This window comes from Ricinus communis, chromosome 7 (genome assembly GCF_019578655.1).
Source record: "Ricinus communis isolate WT05 ecotype wild-type chromosome 7, ASM1957865v1, whole genome shotgun sequence".
Classification (NCBI taxonomy): domain Eukaryota; kingdom Viridiplantae; phylum Streptophyta; class Magnoliopsida; order Malpighiales; family Euphorbiaceae; genus Ricinus; species Ricinus communis.
Window position 1 is genome coordinate 2,611,053 of NC_063262.1, and position 12,875 is coordinate 2,623,927.

Sequence of the window (12,875 nt, forward strand, 5' to 3'; positions counted from 1 at the left end):
AAGAAATAACATTCATGAATTGAAAACAAACTGATTAAAGCAAAGCTTTCTTCTTAATCTCTCTCCCTCTCTCTCATTAACTGAATTATATTGTAAATAAGGTATTTTTCATCCCACCCTCACAAAAGACAAAAAAAAAAAAAACTATTATTCACCTTCTTTCCACAAACTTTTATTTTTATATCTGACAAGGATTAAACAAAGTAAATAGCATAATTTTAATTATTATATAATGACCGTCATATATAATAATTATAGTTATGCTATTTATTTAAAAATATTTATTTTATATTAATTTATTAATTCTTAATTCTATTTATTTTATTTATATTTAATATTTATATTAATTTATTAAATTAATTCTATTTAATATTTTTAAAATTATTAATTATTTCTAGAATGGATAATGAAAAATATAAGAATCATCAAATTCTATCGAATTATAAAGGGCGGCAAAATACTTTGAATTTAGTCGTACCATTTCGTTATATTACCGATTTTTAAAAAACTGTTCATAGAGCATAGTATAAAGAAAAGAAAAAAGCTAATTATATAAGCAACTATAATTTAATGTAAACTAAATCAGATAATAAACATAGACAAATATATATATATATATATATATATATATATATATATATAAACAGAATTCAAAACATGCCCATGAGCAAATATCACTCAATTCATATCCACTAATAATTTTGGTTATAAAAGCTTTAGACAAAGAACTTAATAAGTTCTGATATACATATATATGGTTAAGCATAGTTTTTGCAATAAAAAAAGGACTAAGCATCTCTAATCTCTCTACCAAATGAAAAAGGAAAAGAGCTGTACTCGAAATTCAATGCAGATCCTACATTTCAAAATGTTATCACTTCCCACAAAGTCTTCTTCTTCCTCTTCTTCTTCTTCAAACCCCAAAAATTAATAATGCTGACTTCAGATCACAGTTGTTAATTAATCTCTCTTTCTCTCTCTTTATGTTCATTTGCATCTGGCATTTATGACCTGCACAAAGGGAAGAAAAGAAAAAATAAAACAAAAAGGCAATTGAAAGACTCTTCAGAATATGCTTTCTAATTTTATCATAAATTCATGCTGATGCCCATATGATCTCAAAGATATTTCTAAAAGATATATATATATATATATATGTTTTTTCATCTGGGAATAATTTCATGGTGTTGTGAGTTATTTGTCAATGAGGAGGTGCATAGTAAAGTAAAAATGGTAGAACAAAGGAGCAAGACGAATAGTTTGAAGCTCGACAATTTGTGCTCACACAATGAACAAATTATAATCATGTGCACTGGTCAATTTAGTGATCTGAATTAGGGCAACTAAATATTTCATAAAAGCCATGTAGCTACCTCAGGTTTTGTCTCTTCCCAAGAACAGAAAAATACTCACTTTTCTCACATGGGTAGTACAAAGTTCTAGTCTTAACAAACTTCTACAAATTATACATGCATTTGACTAAATACAAGAAATCATCATTTTCAATTAAATTCATGATTTAATTTTTTTCTTTTCAAACATAATATATATAAGTAGTACCAAAGCAAAATTATTCATCAATAAGAACTAGGTCAAGACAAAGAAAGTGTAGGTGAAAGGTATAATTGATAAAGGGATATATCCTCTGCAGTGAAAAGACAATAATTCTTCATACCAACCAATTCTTTTTGCACTATGCAATAGATAGTAATTGTAGCTTTCTAATGCTACCAAACGAAATTGCCCCATTTGTGAAAAAACAGACCAGATTTCACATAAAAGCATAGAAAGCATACATAAATACTAAGCATTTTTTAGTGATTCTTGAGACTGAAACACTCATGTGCACGAGCACAATACCACCCACCACCACCACCCAAAGAAAGTAAGAGATTACGTACCTAACTAGAATGGAAATTTGCTTCAAAGGAATTAGAATAAGTGGCAGATGAAGAGCTGGTAAAATAATAAAACAAAACAAAAGTAACATCAACAAGATGGGCCTATGCTCCCACCCTCATCACTTCCAGACCGTTGCTGCTGCTGCTGCTGTTGTTGGGTTTGTTGAAACTGATGCTGTTGTTGTGGCGGAGTCTCTACCTTTGTTGGCTGAAGAAAAAGCTGTGCTTGAAGCTGGTGCTGCTGCTGATGATCCAATGGCTGTGACTGAATCTGATAAGGAGTATCAAAACTTCCTAAAGCTAAAGAAGGTGACATTGCAGCAACAGTAATCTGATTAAACCCGGCGGTATTATTATGAACTGGATCTTGCACATCATAACCCCTATTAAACCTCACAATCTCTTGCTGCTGCTGCTGCTGCTGCTCATAAGCCCTAAGCATTTCTTGCTGCTCTCTTGCAGCCAAAGCAGCAGCCAACTGTTGAGCCTCAAAGATTTGATGCTGCTGTTGCTGCTGCTGGGGCTCGCGTATCATCAATGGCCCGCCATGGCCATGTACGGTCCCAGCAGGTATGCCGCCCATAATAGGCAATGCGTTATGTTGAATCAGCGAGGAAGATGGATTACCCAGATGCGGTTGACCCATAAAAGTTGGGGCTGGAAGTGTAGTAAGCATTGCTTGAGGACCGATATACTGTGCAAGTTCTTTCTTGGCATTATAAAGATCACTTTGCAATTCTTTTAGCCTGTGTTGAAGGATTGAAATTAGACCAACACAGCCATATACCGGGTCGCGAAGACGAGCTTCTGCTTCATAAGCAAGAGAATTCACAGCATCTTCGCGTTGTGCTGTGTTGAGTTCATTGAGAAGTTTAGCCACATTGCTTGCCCCAAATACTTTGTGTAAATTAGCAAACTTTTGAGGCTGATCTGGTGGGAAATATGGTGCAAATACGCAGTCTTGAGTGCATTTTCGCCTTTGAAGTTTGCAAGCTGCACATGGTGAAATTGGTGTTGACATTTTCTCTGTAATCGAAATAAAATCAAACCTTTTAGAAAAAGATCAAACCTTTTAAATAGAAACCTGGTAAAGAAAGAATCTTGAACAAGAAAAATCAGAGTTATTATATTTAAATAATATATCAACATGTAATAACAAAAAGAAAATGTATAAAAAAAGGACACACGAAGGAGACATCGAAAAGAGAAATCACTGAGAAAAATGCATGGATGGAGGATTCAAGGAACCTTCTTTTATTGATTCTAGGAAAAGGAGGTGATGTGATCGCCATTTTTATTATTATTATTAAAACTGATAATAATCAATATAACAAAATAAAAATATGAAAGATAGGGCTAATCAAATATATTTTTTTGGGTGAAAGGTAATCAAGTATTTCAAATTCAAAAAAAGTAGTTACAGTAAAACTATACCCATAAGCCTTTTTCTTGAAAAAAAGAAAGTCAAGAAAATAACTTCAAGAGAAGAAATATATGTATATCTATATGAGAAATACAAATAGATAGAAGAAGAAAAACAAAGGAAGATGATTCAATAACTACAAAGTGGATCGATCTAAATTTACCAGGAAAATATAAAACGGAAAAGAAGAGAAATTTTATTGATAAACTCTGTCTGTGTGTCTCTATATAGCTGTCTCTGTCTCTGTCTTCTTCTTCTTTATCACCATCACCATCACCATCATCATCATCATCATCATCATGAAATTCAAGAAAACAAAAAAGGTTCCTAAATGGATCTTGAAAGATGCATTATTTTTCCTTTTTCTTGCTTGCCAAAACTGAAAATACTAAAAATCCCTTGATCTTCGGACCACCTAAAACAACAAGATCAAGATCGACCTTTCCATATATATGAATATACCAGAAGAAAGATTACAAAAAGAAAGGGTATAAATGGTAAAATAATCTTTGAAAAGCAAAACAAAACAAAAAAAAAAAAGATTAACGTACAAATGTTAACAGAAGGGCTTATACAGGTGTAAACAGAGAGAAGTGAAAGAGGCTAGTGAGGTCAGACAAAGAGAGGGACCCTAAAGAAGGGCTTTAAAGAAACCTGAGTGAACCCACAAAAAAAAAAAAAAAAAAAAAAACCTGAGGAGACAAAAAGGAGGAATGGGTATGTAAAAGAGCTTGTGTTATGCTTGTTGTGTCTGCTACTACTTCTGATGTTGCTGTTGATGTTCTGCAGAGCCTATTCAATTGCTTGTTATATAGGACTAGTTTTTTAATACATATTCTTTTGGTGGTTGTGGCTTTTCTTTTCCTCTTTTGTTTTTATCTATAATTTTCTTTTCATTTTTATATAATTTTTTTAAATATATATATAAAACACTTTGAAAATCCTGGCCTCTAGTTAAATTTCCCAATTTTAATTTATATAAAGAAAACGTGATATGTATATTTATTTCTCAATTTGTTTAGATCATCGCAAATCATGCTTACCATTTTTTTCTTTTTTGTTTGGCTACAAGAATTACCTTGTTTTAATTAGATTATAAGTAAAAGTTAATCATACTAATTTCCTGTAAAGGAATATCTTTTTTCTTTTTAAATTATATTGTTGCATAACTTAATTCATTGAGTGTATCAAACTCAATGGCTAGATAAATAATAAATACATAATTATTATAAAATTTAAATTAAGTGTGGTAAACTTAAATGTATTTTCACTCATCTAATAGTTGGGTACATGCAAGCAGTGATATATTTACTTGAGAGCTTGTTGTATCCATACTTTAAACAGCAATAATATTTATTTTATTAAATTATCATAATTAATAATTAATAAGTGAGTTTGAGAGATTGGATTTTAAAATACAAAATGAATCTTATTATCATGCGATGGAACAATATATGTATTTGAAAATACAAAATCAAAATCAACAACTTGGATTTCAAAAAAAAAAACTTATTCAGGAAAAAGAGATCTTTCATTCAAAAAATCTAAAGATTTTTTTCAAAATAAAACCATAATATGAATTTATTTCAAGATAAAAAATTTATAAAATCCATAATGAATTCCTTTCCCTCTTTTTTTATTTCATAAAAAGAAATAAAATAAATCTGTTTTAGTATTTAATACACAGGCTTGAATGTTCTGAAATTATCATATAACTTGTCAGGATGTTAAATGCATACCCCATTATGAACCCTTTTCATCTCCTATCTCAACTCTTGATTCTAGTTTGGAATTTGTTTGAAATCTCTTTATGTAAATACACTTTCAGAGGGGGATTCTGCCATGCCCTAGGTCCTTCTTCTTGACAGGTAATTGACAGTTCTTATGCCTTTTTTTTTTTTTTAATATAAGAAAACAAAATCTATTACTATCATTCACAAGAAATTTGAATTAAACTGATATCAATTGGATTGCTGAAATTATTTGCTTACTACAGTGACCACTAATAATAATTCACATAGAATCCGTACTTGCTGCCATTAATTGCTCTTTAAATATACTGCAAATCTGTTTATACCCATTTAATTAACAGCAGCAATTACTACTAATTTATAGTGGGAATCCGACATATAATTATGAACACATCACAATACATTTTTGTTTTAGCTGTACTATTATGAAAATCAAGCAAACCCACCTCTCTTTTCTGACTTTCTCATGTAATTATGTTGTGTTTTTTTCCTAATTAAGTAGAAACAAGGTTTGCATGCCTTTCTTCTTAATTTGTTCACTTAATTCCATTTGCTTAAAGCTCTATTATTTTAGAAAAAAAAGAAAAGAAGAAGAAAAGAAATGATGATTTTCTGTGGGTGTATCTATATCTATTAAATGGAAAACAAAATGACTACCATTCAGCGATTGACACATTTGTACACGTTCTGCATAAGGGTGGCAGTGAAATGTGTGGCTCTCCATCTTTTTGTATTTTCAATAGCTTCGTCAATATATATATAAGAAATCGGTCGGTTAAACAAGTCCTAATGCGAAAGCGAAACTGAATTGGAAGCCAAAAATAATTTATTTAAATAAAAAGTAAAGGCTTAATTTTTAAATTTAAATTAATACTAACCGTCCGCATCGTAATTATGTTACATCTATATAAAAATTTATGGGCTATACAAAAATTAACTAAACTGGACTGATTAAATTCATCAATTCAATTCAAAACAAAAATCATGGTTTTATAGTTTTGGTTACGGTTTGATAATTCCTATAATTCAATGATGTGATTTTTTTTAAGAAAATAAAAATTCAGTTAAATCTAATCGAATCAATAATATAAATAAGATTATATTTTTTTTTAATATCCACGTATTCTAATAATTTCCTAATTTCTATATATATTGCAATGTAGAAATTATATTTTTATTGGCATCCTTAGATGATTTTTTTTTTAATTTTATTGTATTTTAGTATATTTCTTTTTATAATTTTGATATTTTTTAAAATACATATTTTTACATCATTAAAACATATCAATTATAAAAAAAATATATAATATTATTCAATCCATGAATACTAAATATAAAAATATGTGAAATAAATAATAAATCTATTTTATTTAACTGGTTTTACAATAATATAAATTAAATAATTTTTTTAAATATATTTTAGTTATATTTTTTATTTATTTATAAAATTAAAAATTAAAAGATAATTCGTAAAGATAATTTTCTTTTAAAAAATCATGTCCCGTACAATTATTTCAACAAATAAAACGCAAAAAGAATAAGATATAGGAATCATGTTGACCTTTTTCACCTTTATTTTAATTTTTTAAATTTGTGTGTGCGTGTAGAGTAGGGCCGTAGGCCCATTGACCACGTTTTTCAATATGCTCTAACTTTTGCTTAAACATTTTTGCTATTTCTTTTATTGTCCTCTCCAGCAAAGTAAAAAACACACAAAGACTAAAATTGAAAAGACAATTGGATAAAAAAAGAAACAAAGCATGCAACTATAATACACTCAATGAGCCAAAAGGGAATCTTCAATTCTCAATTGATTGATTGATTGGAGTGTTCCTCTATTTTTCTTCATTAACAACAAATAAATATTTGGCAATTTTATATATCAAAACTTTTATTTTAAACAATTCAGTCCTTCTGATTAATCTTTTTAAATAAAACAACTGAAACCTTTTTTTTCTTTTTGCAAGATTTACTCTCCATGCTTTTATCCAACAAAAGCAGAAAGCATGAAAATAAAATAAAATGACAATTGGATGAAAGAGCAACAAGCATGGCCCAAATGAATAATACCAGAAAACTCCTGAGTTCTGTCCGAGGCGAACAGGCCCAAATTAAAATCCAAATCAGTTTTCCCCATACCTTAAACCCTGAATTCAAAAACTCAAAAACCCTAACCCTGACCAATTTTAATTGCCAACAAAAGAAAAATCCATGGCCAAGTGGTTGCGCGGCCTTAAAACGGTGGTTCAATCATCATCACCTTCACTAAACTCACAATCTTCTTTTTACCACACGATCCAAGCCATCCCTAGAGAATGCACAGGTAGCAGAGTCGCGGCGCGCGACCGAGCGCAAGGCAGAATACCGGCAGTGGTTTTCTCTCAATCGCTACTAGATAAAAATCCTAATTCTCGATCAATCTCAAGAAAACAGTTATTAACAACTGAGAGAAAGCAGATTCAATCAATTCTTACATCTGTTGAGTTACCGTTCTTTTGCTCCACTACTTTCAATCTCCAGATCCGGGCCGGGTCCGGGTCTTCCGTTCTTATTGAATCCGGAACTATTTTGCCCATCAAGGTAAATTTTTTAGTTTAACTTTTTTTTTCTTTTGGAGAATAATTCCTAATATAACTTGACTGATTGTTGTTGTTGTTCAATTTGATATATGGCTTATATGTGTGAATTGCCCTTTGAGTTTTGTTTTTGGCATAATACTCGATGACTTTGACAATTTAGCCAATTTGGTCTAACTTTTGGATCAATGTGTTCAATACTGAATTGGACCTAATTGGCCACATTTAAGAAGTTTTGGAGTAAAGTGGATAGGAAATGTATTTTGAAGCTAATTGTTCATTGCCCGAAAACTTGTTGACAGATATTGTTTTAAATTGGATTGTGATAGGTGCATAGAGATGAGGAGACTGGGAAAATATTGAATTTGGTGTTTGTTTGGGCTGATGATGGAACTGAATTGAAAGTTGATGTACCCCTCATTTTTAAAGGAGAAGAGGATTGTCCTGGTCTTAAGAAAGGTATTTTTTTTTTGCCTTCTTCAAGTTCTTGCTTTTATGCTGTTGGGTTCTTGAGACTATGCACACATCAAATATTGTACTGTAGATACATATCAATTATACTTCTCGAATTCGGTATCTATATAGTTAAGCCAGAAAAATACAAATTTACTGACTTGGCATTCTTGATGGTTTAGGATATTAAAAAGATTAGGAATTTCGGCATGGAAACTTTAGAGAAGGTTCTAGTTTTGTATATTGAATCATGCTTTCTGCAAATTTAGGAAAAGATGTTGTTGGAGCTTGCTGAAACTTTCTAGAAGCAAGGTAATTAGGGGTCTAAAGAAATCAGATTGTTACACCTGCATGGGCATCAGGACTAAGATTAATAACATAGACACTAACTAGTTTGAACTCTTAACATAAGATCAAGCAAGGGGCCCTAATCTTCTTGGCGTGCCTTCTTCTTCATGCTTTTGCATGTGGAGAGATGTGTTTCTCCTACCCTGCCATATACCCTCTTCCATAGTTTCATACGCTGATGTCTCATCTCTGATTTTCTTCCTCTTTCACTGTTAGCCAACACATTGCAGCACTCTTCTTTGCAGCGGATAACCCTAAGAATGCAAGCATTTTTTATTTTCCACTTTCAATTTTCATTTTCTTATGTGGTTATCATCTATTCCACATTTCCAATTCTTTAAGGTTTTGAAGCCATGACATGATATCAATATTGTTGGCCCTCTGCCATAGCAAGTCACCAAATTTACCAGCATTTTATATCCTAAGGACATCAGGAAAATTTCACTATACCTTTGTCATCTCTTATCCTTGGTCTTATATATGGGTTTGGGATTAGTGCTTATGGTGTTTGAATACATCATTTTCATGCTTGGGTGGTAGGCTGCATTTAAGAAATTTACCATTGATTGCTTTTCATTTATGGAAGTTACACTCTGCTACTATGTGAAGGATGATTTTCTTTAGTGATATACACCCCAAACAAAAACAAGCAAAAATGAGGGGGAGAAAATAGAGATTTGCTTGAAATGCGTTTTGGGAGCATTTTCAGTTGATATAATGCACATACATCCAAATGATTTCTTTTGAGACTTAGAAGAAACAAATTGGTGGCTGAGGAAGAAAGAGATGTGCTGGATATCCTGTTCAATTTTACTGTCGAAGTTGGTTTTTCAGGCTCTATTACGTAAATATCACTTCTGTTAGTTAAATGGAATTTCTAGCCTTTTAGTTCTAGGAGTTAAAGTGTTTGTAAGCTTCTTACCAATTGATGTCCATAATCATTATGTTAGCATAAGCTGGAGTAGCTGTAATTTCTTTTTACCTTATTATAAGCTCCTGTTATATGTTTATTTGTCAGATATATTTCTCACTTTACTTTTTATGCTTAAACAGGGGGCAAATTGAACAGGATCCGAAAATCTTTGAAAGTCCTTTGTCCAGCGGAACACATTCCACCAAAACTTGAGGTGGATGTGAGCAGTCTTGATATTGGAGATAAAGTGTCCATGGGTGATGTTGAGGTTCATCCATCATTGAAGCTCTTGAGTAAGAATGAGAACATTCCTATATGTAAGATTGTATCAACAGACTTGGAAAGCCCAGAACCAGAAACAGAACCAGAAACAGAACCGGAACCGGAACCAGCACAAGCATAGTCATTTGAGTGCACGCCTGCAATCACTGCAGGTTAAACCCTTGGAAGAATAATTGTGTTTTGTTTCTTGCCCGAGGTTGCCAAAATTGAATGAGGACAACAATCTTTAAAGCATAGTATGGCATGCATGAATTCATTAGGCATGTTGTGATGACTGTGTTTACCCAGCTCTTACTTCAGGCAGTTGGTAAGGAAAGAAAGTTGGTTATTGTGAAATCATCCTTTGTCGTAAGCGGCACATGCAAGAATGAGATGGCTGTTCTGTTCACCCTTTTATGTTGGTTTCTTTCAACAGATAGTACACTGGATGCGTATGAAAATTCAATTTGTAATGCTACGGGTAGCTTTTATATCTTTCCTTCATTTCTTCCTGAGTCTTACAGCATTTCCATTTCCAGTCGCATGACCATTCGTAATCCTAAGCCTTTTGTAACAAGTGGTGTTGCTATGATCATTAAAACCCAATTGTCAATTGTATGTTAATAAGAGAAAAATAAACAATATTGCTTTTATGGAATAGAGTTTCCACAGGTAGTGGATCATCGACTTTTCATATCAGTTGGCGAAGTGACATACTAAGAAGTAAGAAGTCTTCGAGATCATTTTTTCTAGCATATTTTTTGGTCAGATAAATGGGGTCGAGGGGCGATCGATTGTAACAACTCCTGTTGTGTGTGAACTATACATATTTCTTTTCTGTTGCAAAATATTTATAGTAGTCATTGCTAACTTGAAATGGGTCTAAACTTATCATTGCAGTATTAACCTTCGGATTAAATAGAAGAGATCTAATTAAAACGTAACCTAAGTATTTTACAAAAAAACATAAATACTTGCAACTTAATTCCTTTTAATGGTATTTTTCTTAGGATGGAGTTTATTATTTTACGAGGACATTAATTTGGTCTGTTGTTATATTTAGTTTGCATGATGACAGTTGTAATAATAATGCGGATGGAACAAATCAAAGCAGCAGCAAGTCAATTTAATGACTTGGTTTTTCATTTGGTATCATATCACACCAATATCATTTATTAACTATTATTCTCCTTTTCTTTTCTTAATAAAAAAGGGCTATTAAATAACATATAAAGGGTAAAATCATTTTTTATATGTCATTTAATCCTTGAGGTTTAGCATATTACACTGATAAATCCATACTAAAGTACCGCTTTGTTGATTGTCATTGTTAATCAATTTAGTCAAAAAAATAAATAATTAATTCCTTAATTAGAAAGATATTTCTATTTTATTAAGATAAATAATTTTAATAAGACTTAATAGTTTTAGTATGATTTAACTAAAGTAATTATCATAACTCGAAATAGTAGTTGATCATGACGGTGCTAAAGTTTTAAAATTCGAGATTAATTATTTTTAAATACTAAATTGAAGTTATGTTGATCCTTGAAATTCTAAGCCTTAAACTCAATCAACAAAATTAATTTTTTAATAAAATTTAACAATTTGTTTGTAAAAATTAAAACAAGCGTCTGGTTTTTACTGAGGCTTTGAAAGAGTAGACCTTAAATTTATAATTAACTTGTATTAAAAATAAATAATTTTATTCAAATATTTTCCTCAACCTGAATAAAATCTTTAATTAATTTGGAATGAAGCTATATGCATTCCAAATGTTAAAAAAAGAAAAAGAAATTAATCCAAGTTGGACTGACAATATGGTGGGGGCACTAATTAAAAAGGACACGTCAATTTAAGATATGTTTCATCCTAGACCAAGTCAAAATCTCTTAAATAAAGTCATATACAACATAAAATCATAACAAACTCAATTAATCCAATTTGACTGACTGGGATTATTATAATTCTTAAATAAAGCTGATGAAATTAGTTATAGAAGGTTCTTTCACCAAAATTCAAAAATGAAAAAGAAAAAACACATTTTACTGCTCTCTAAATCAAGTCAAAATCTTCCTAAAAAAAAAAAGTCAAAATCAAAATAAGATGATCAATTATGATTTTTCCACAAAATTAACGTACTGCATTCTTGTCTAAAATGATTTTAAGGTAACTAAAAGAAATGAAATGTACATAAAAGAATAATATTAACGTACGGCTGGTCTATTAATAGTGATGTTCTAGGTCAATTGTTTTATTTTATTTTATTTTTAGGAAATATTATAGGTCCATTATTAAGTTATGCAAAATGAGTACCAAAAATTTACATCATAAAGACCAAATCAACTCTATGACTCTGTACCCCATTGGATTGTATTATCAATATAAAGAAAAAAGAAAAATGTGTATTACATATCTTCTTTCTATTTTTCCTTTTATTTTTTATATTTTTTTTTTGATAAAAAGGTATATGTCCCCATCAAGTGTATGATAAAAATCCTTTTTATTTTTTTTAATCAATTCATAATCATATTTTAAGCACAATAGGTTGACATATTTTAGAACATTTGGAAATAAATAAGCAAATTGGAGCCTTATATATATATATATATCTTGTTATTCTCTATATATCATGAAGGTTTTCAATCTATACGACCAAGAAAAAAAAAAAACATATATAAAAAATTAGCAACTTTTCATGTTTGCCCACTCATGACACATGTGAATAATTTTATTTAATAAATTGAGATTAATACTATGTTTTATTGATTGTTAAGAGAAATAATACCCTATTTTGTTGAAAATTATTAAAAAATTTATTTTATTTAAAAAAAGACATAAGAAAGTAAAAATAAGACAATGGAATTGAAAAACTCTTTGATGTTATGGAATGTATTTATTTGCTAATATGAAATTTATTTACAAATTTTATCTAAATTTGTTAGAATTAAAGTTTAGATATAACTAATTCTACATAAATTTTATTATGTAAAATTTTAAATTAACTCTCACTTTATTCATAATATATAAATTTTAAATTTATAAATTAACCCTATAAATTTTATGAATTTTAACTAAATATTATTTAAGATTTATGATTTAATTAATTGAAAATGTATTGTAAATTTTCATTAGAAAAGTAAGTAATAAGAGCATTTGAAACAATAGTTTTTTTATTTTACTCTTTATTAGATGATAAATAATTTAGCACTCTATTTTATATAAATTCCAATAATATTATATATATTT

At 30.0% G+C, this 12,875-nt stretch overlaps 2 protein-coding genes across 3 annotated transcripts; one reads left to right on the top strand and one right to left on the bottom strand.

Annotated features, from left to right (window-relative positions):
• Positions 1 to 664: 664 nt before the first annotated feature.
• On the bottom strand, positions 665 to 4,699 carry LOC8267241 (LOB domain-containing protein 36). Of its 2 annotated transcripts, none has more exons than XM_048377457.1 (3): positions 3,488 to 4,699; positions 2,016 to 2,927; positions 665 to 1,011 (listed from the first exon to the last, which is right to left on the bottom strand). In XM_048377457.1, exons 2-3 carry the CDS (start codon positions 2,920 to 2,922, stop codon positions 914 to 916), a joined length of 1,005 nt encoding a protein of 334 aa, XP_048233414.1. In that variant the 5' UTR covers positions 2,923 to 2,927; positions 3,488 to 4,699; the 3' UTR covers positions 665 to 913. The 2 variants fall into 2 exon arrangements, with proteins under 2 accessions (XP_048233414.1, XP_025013725.1); XM_025157957.2 differs by having other exon boundaries at positions 1,902 to 2,927; positions 3,488 to 4,679.
• A 2,452-nt stretch (positions 4,700 to 7,151) lies between these two features.
• LOC8267240 (50S ribosomal protein L25) lies at positions 7,152 to 10,130 on the top strand. The gene is made up of 3 exons (XM_002522278.4): positions 7,152 to 7,655; positions 7,981 to 8,110; positions 9,506 to 10,130. The coding sequence occupies exons 1-3, from the start codon at positions 7,287 to 7,289 to the stop codon at positions 9,766 to 9,768; spliced, it is 762 nt and encodes a 253-aa protein (XP_002522324.1). The 5' UTR covers positions 7,152 to 7,286; the 3' UTR covers positions 9,769 to 10,130.
• The last annotated feature ends 2,745 nt before the right edge of the window (positions 10,131 to 12,875 follow it).

Excerpts from the sequence above, each read along its gene's own strand:
- LOC8267241 (XM_048377457.1), bottom strand. The coding sequence starts at position 2,922 with ATGTCAACACCAATTTCACCATGTGCAGCTTGCAAACTTCAAAGGCGA. Across the intron at positions 1,012-2,015 it reads ACGGTCTGGAAGTGATGAGG|GTCATAAATGCCAGATGCAA; the intron begins GTGGGAGCATAG and ends CCCTTTGTGCAG.
- LOC8267240 (XM_002522278.4), top strand. The coding sequence starts at position 7,287 with ATGGCCAAGTGGTTGCGCGGCCTTAAAACGGTGGTTCAATCATCATCA. Across the intron at positions 7,656-7,980 it reads GAACTATTTTGCCCATCAAG|GTGCATAGAGATGAGGAGAC; the intron begins GTAAATTTTTTA and ends GGATTGTGATAG. Across the intron at positions 8,111-9,505 it reads TTGTCCTGGTCTTAAGAAAG|GGGGCAAATTGAACAGGATC; the intron begins GTATTTTTTTTT and ends ATGCTTAAACAG.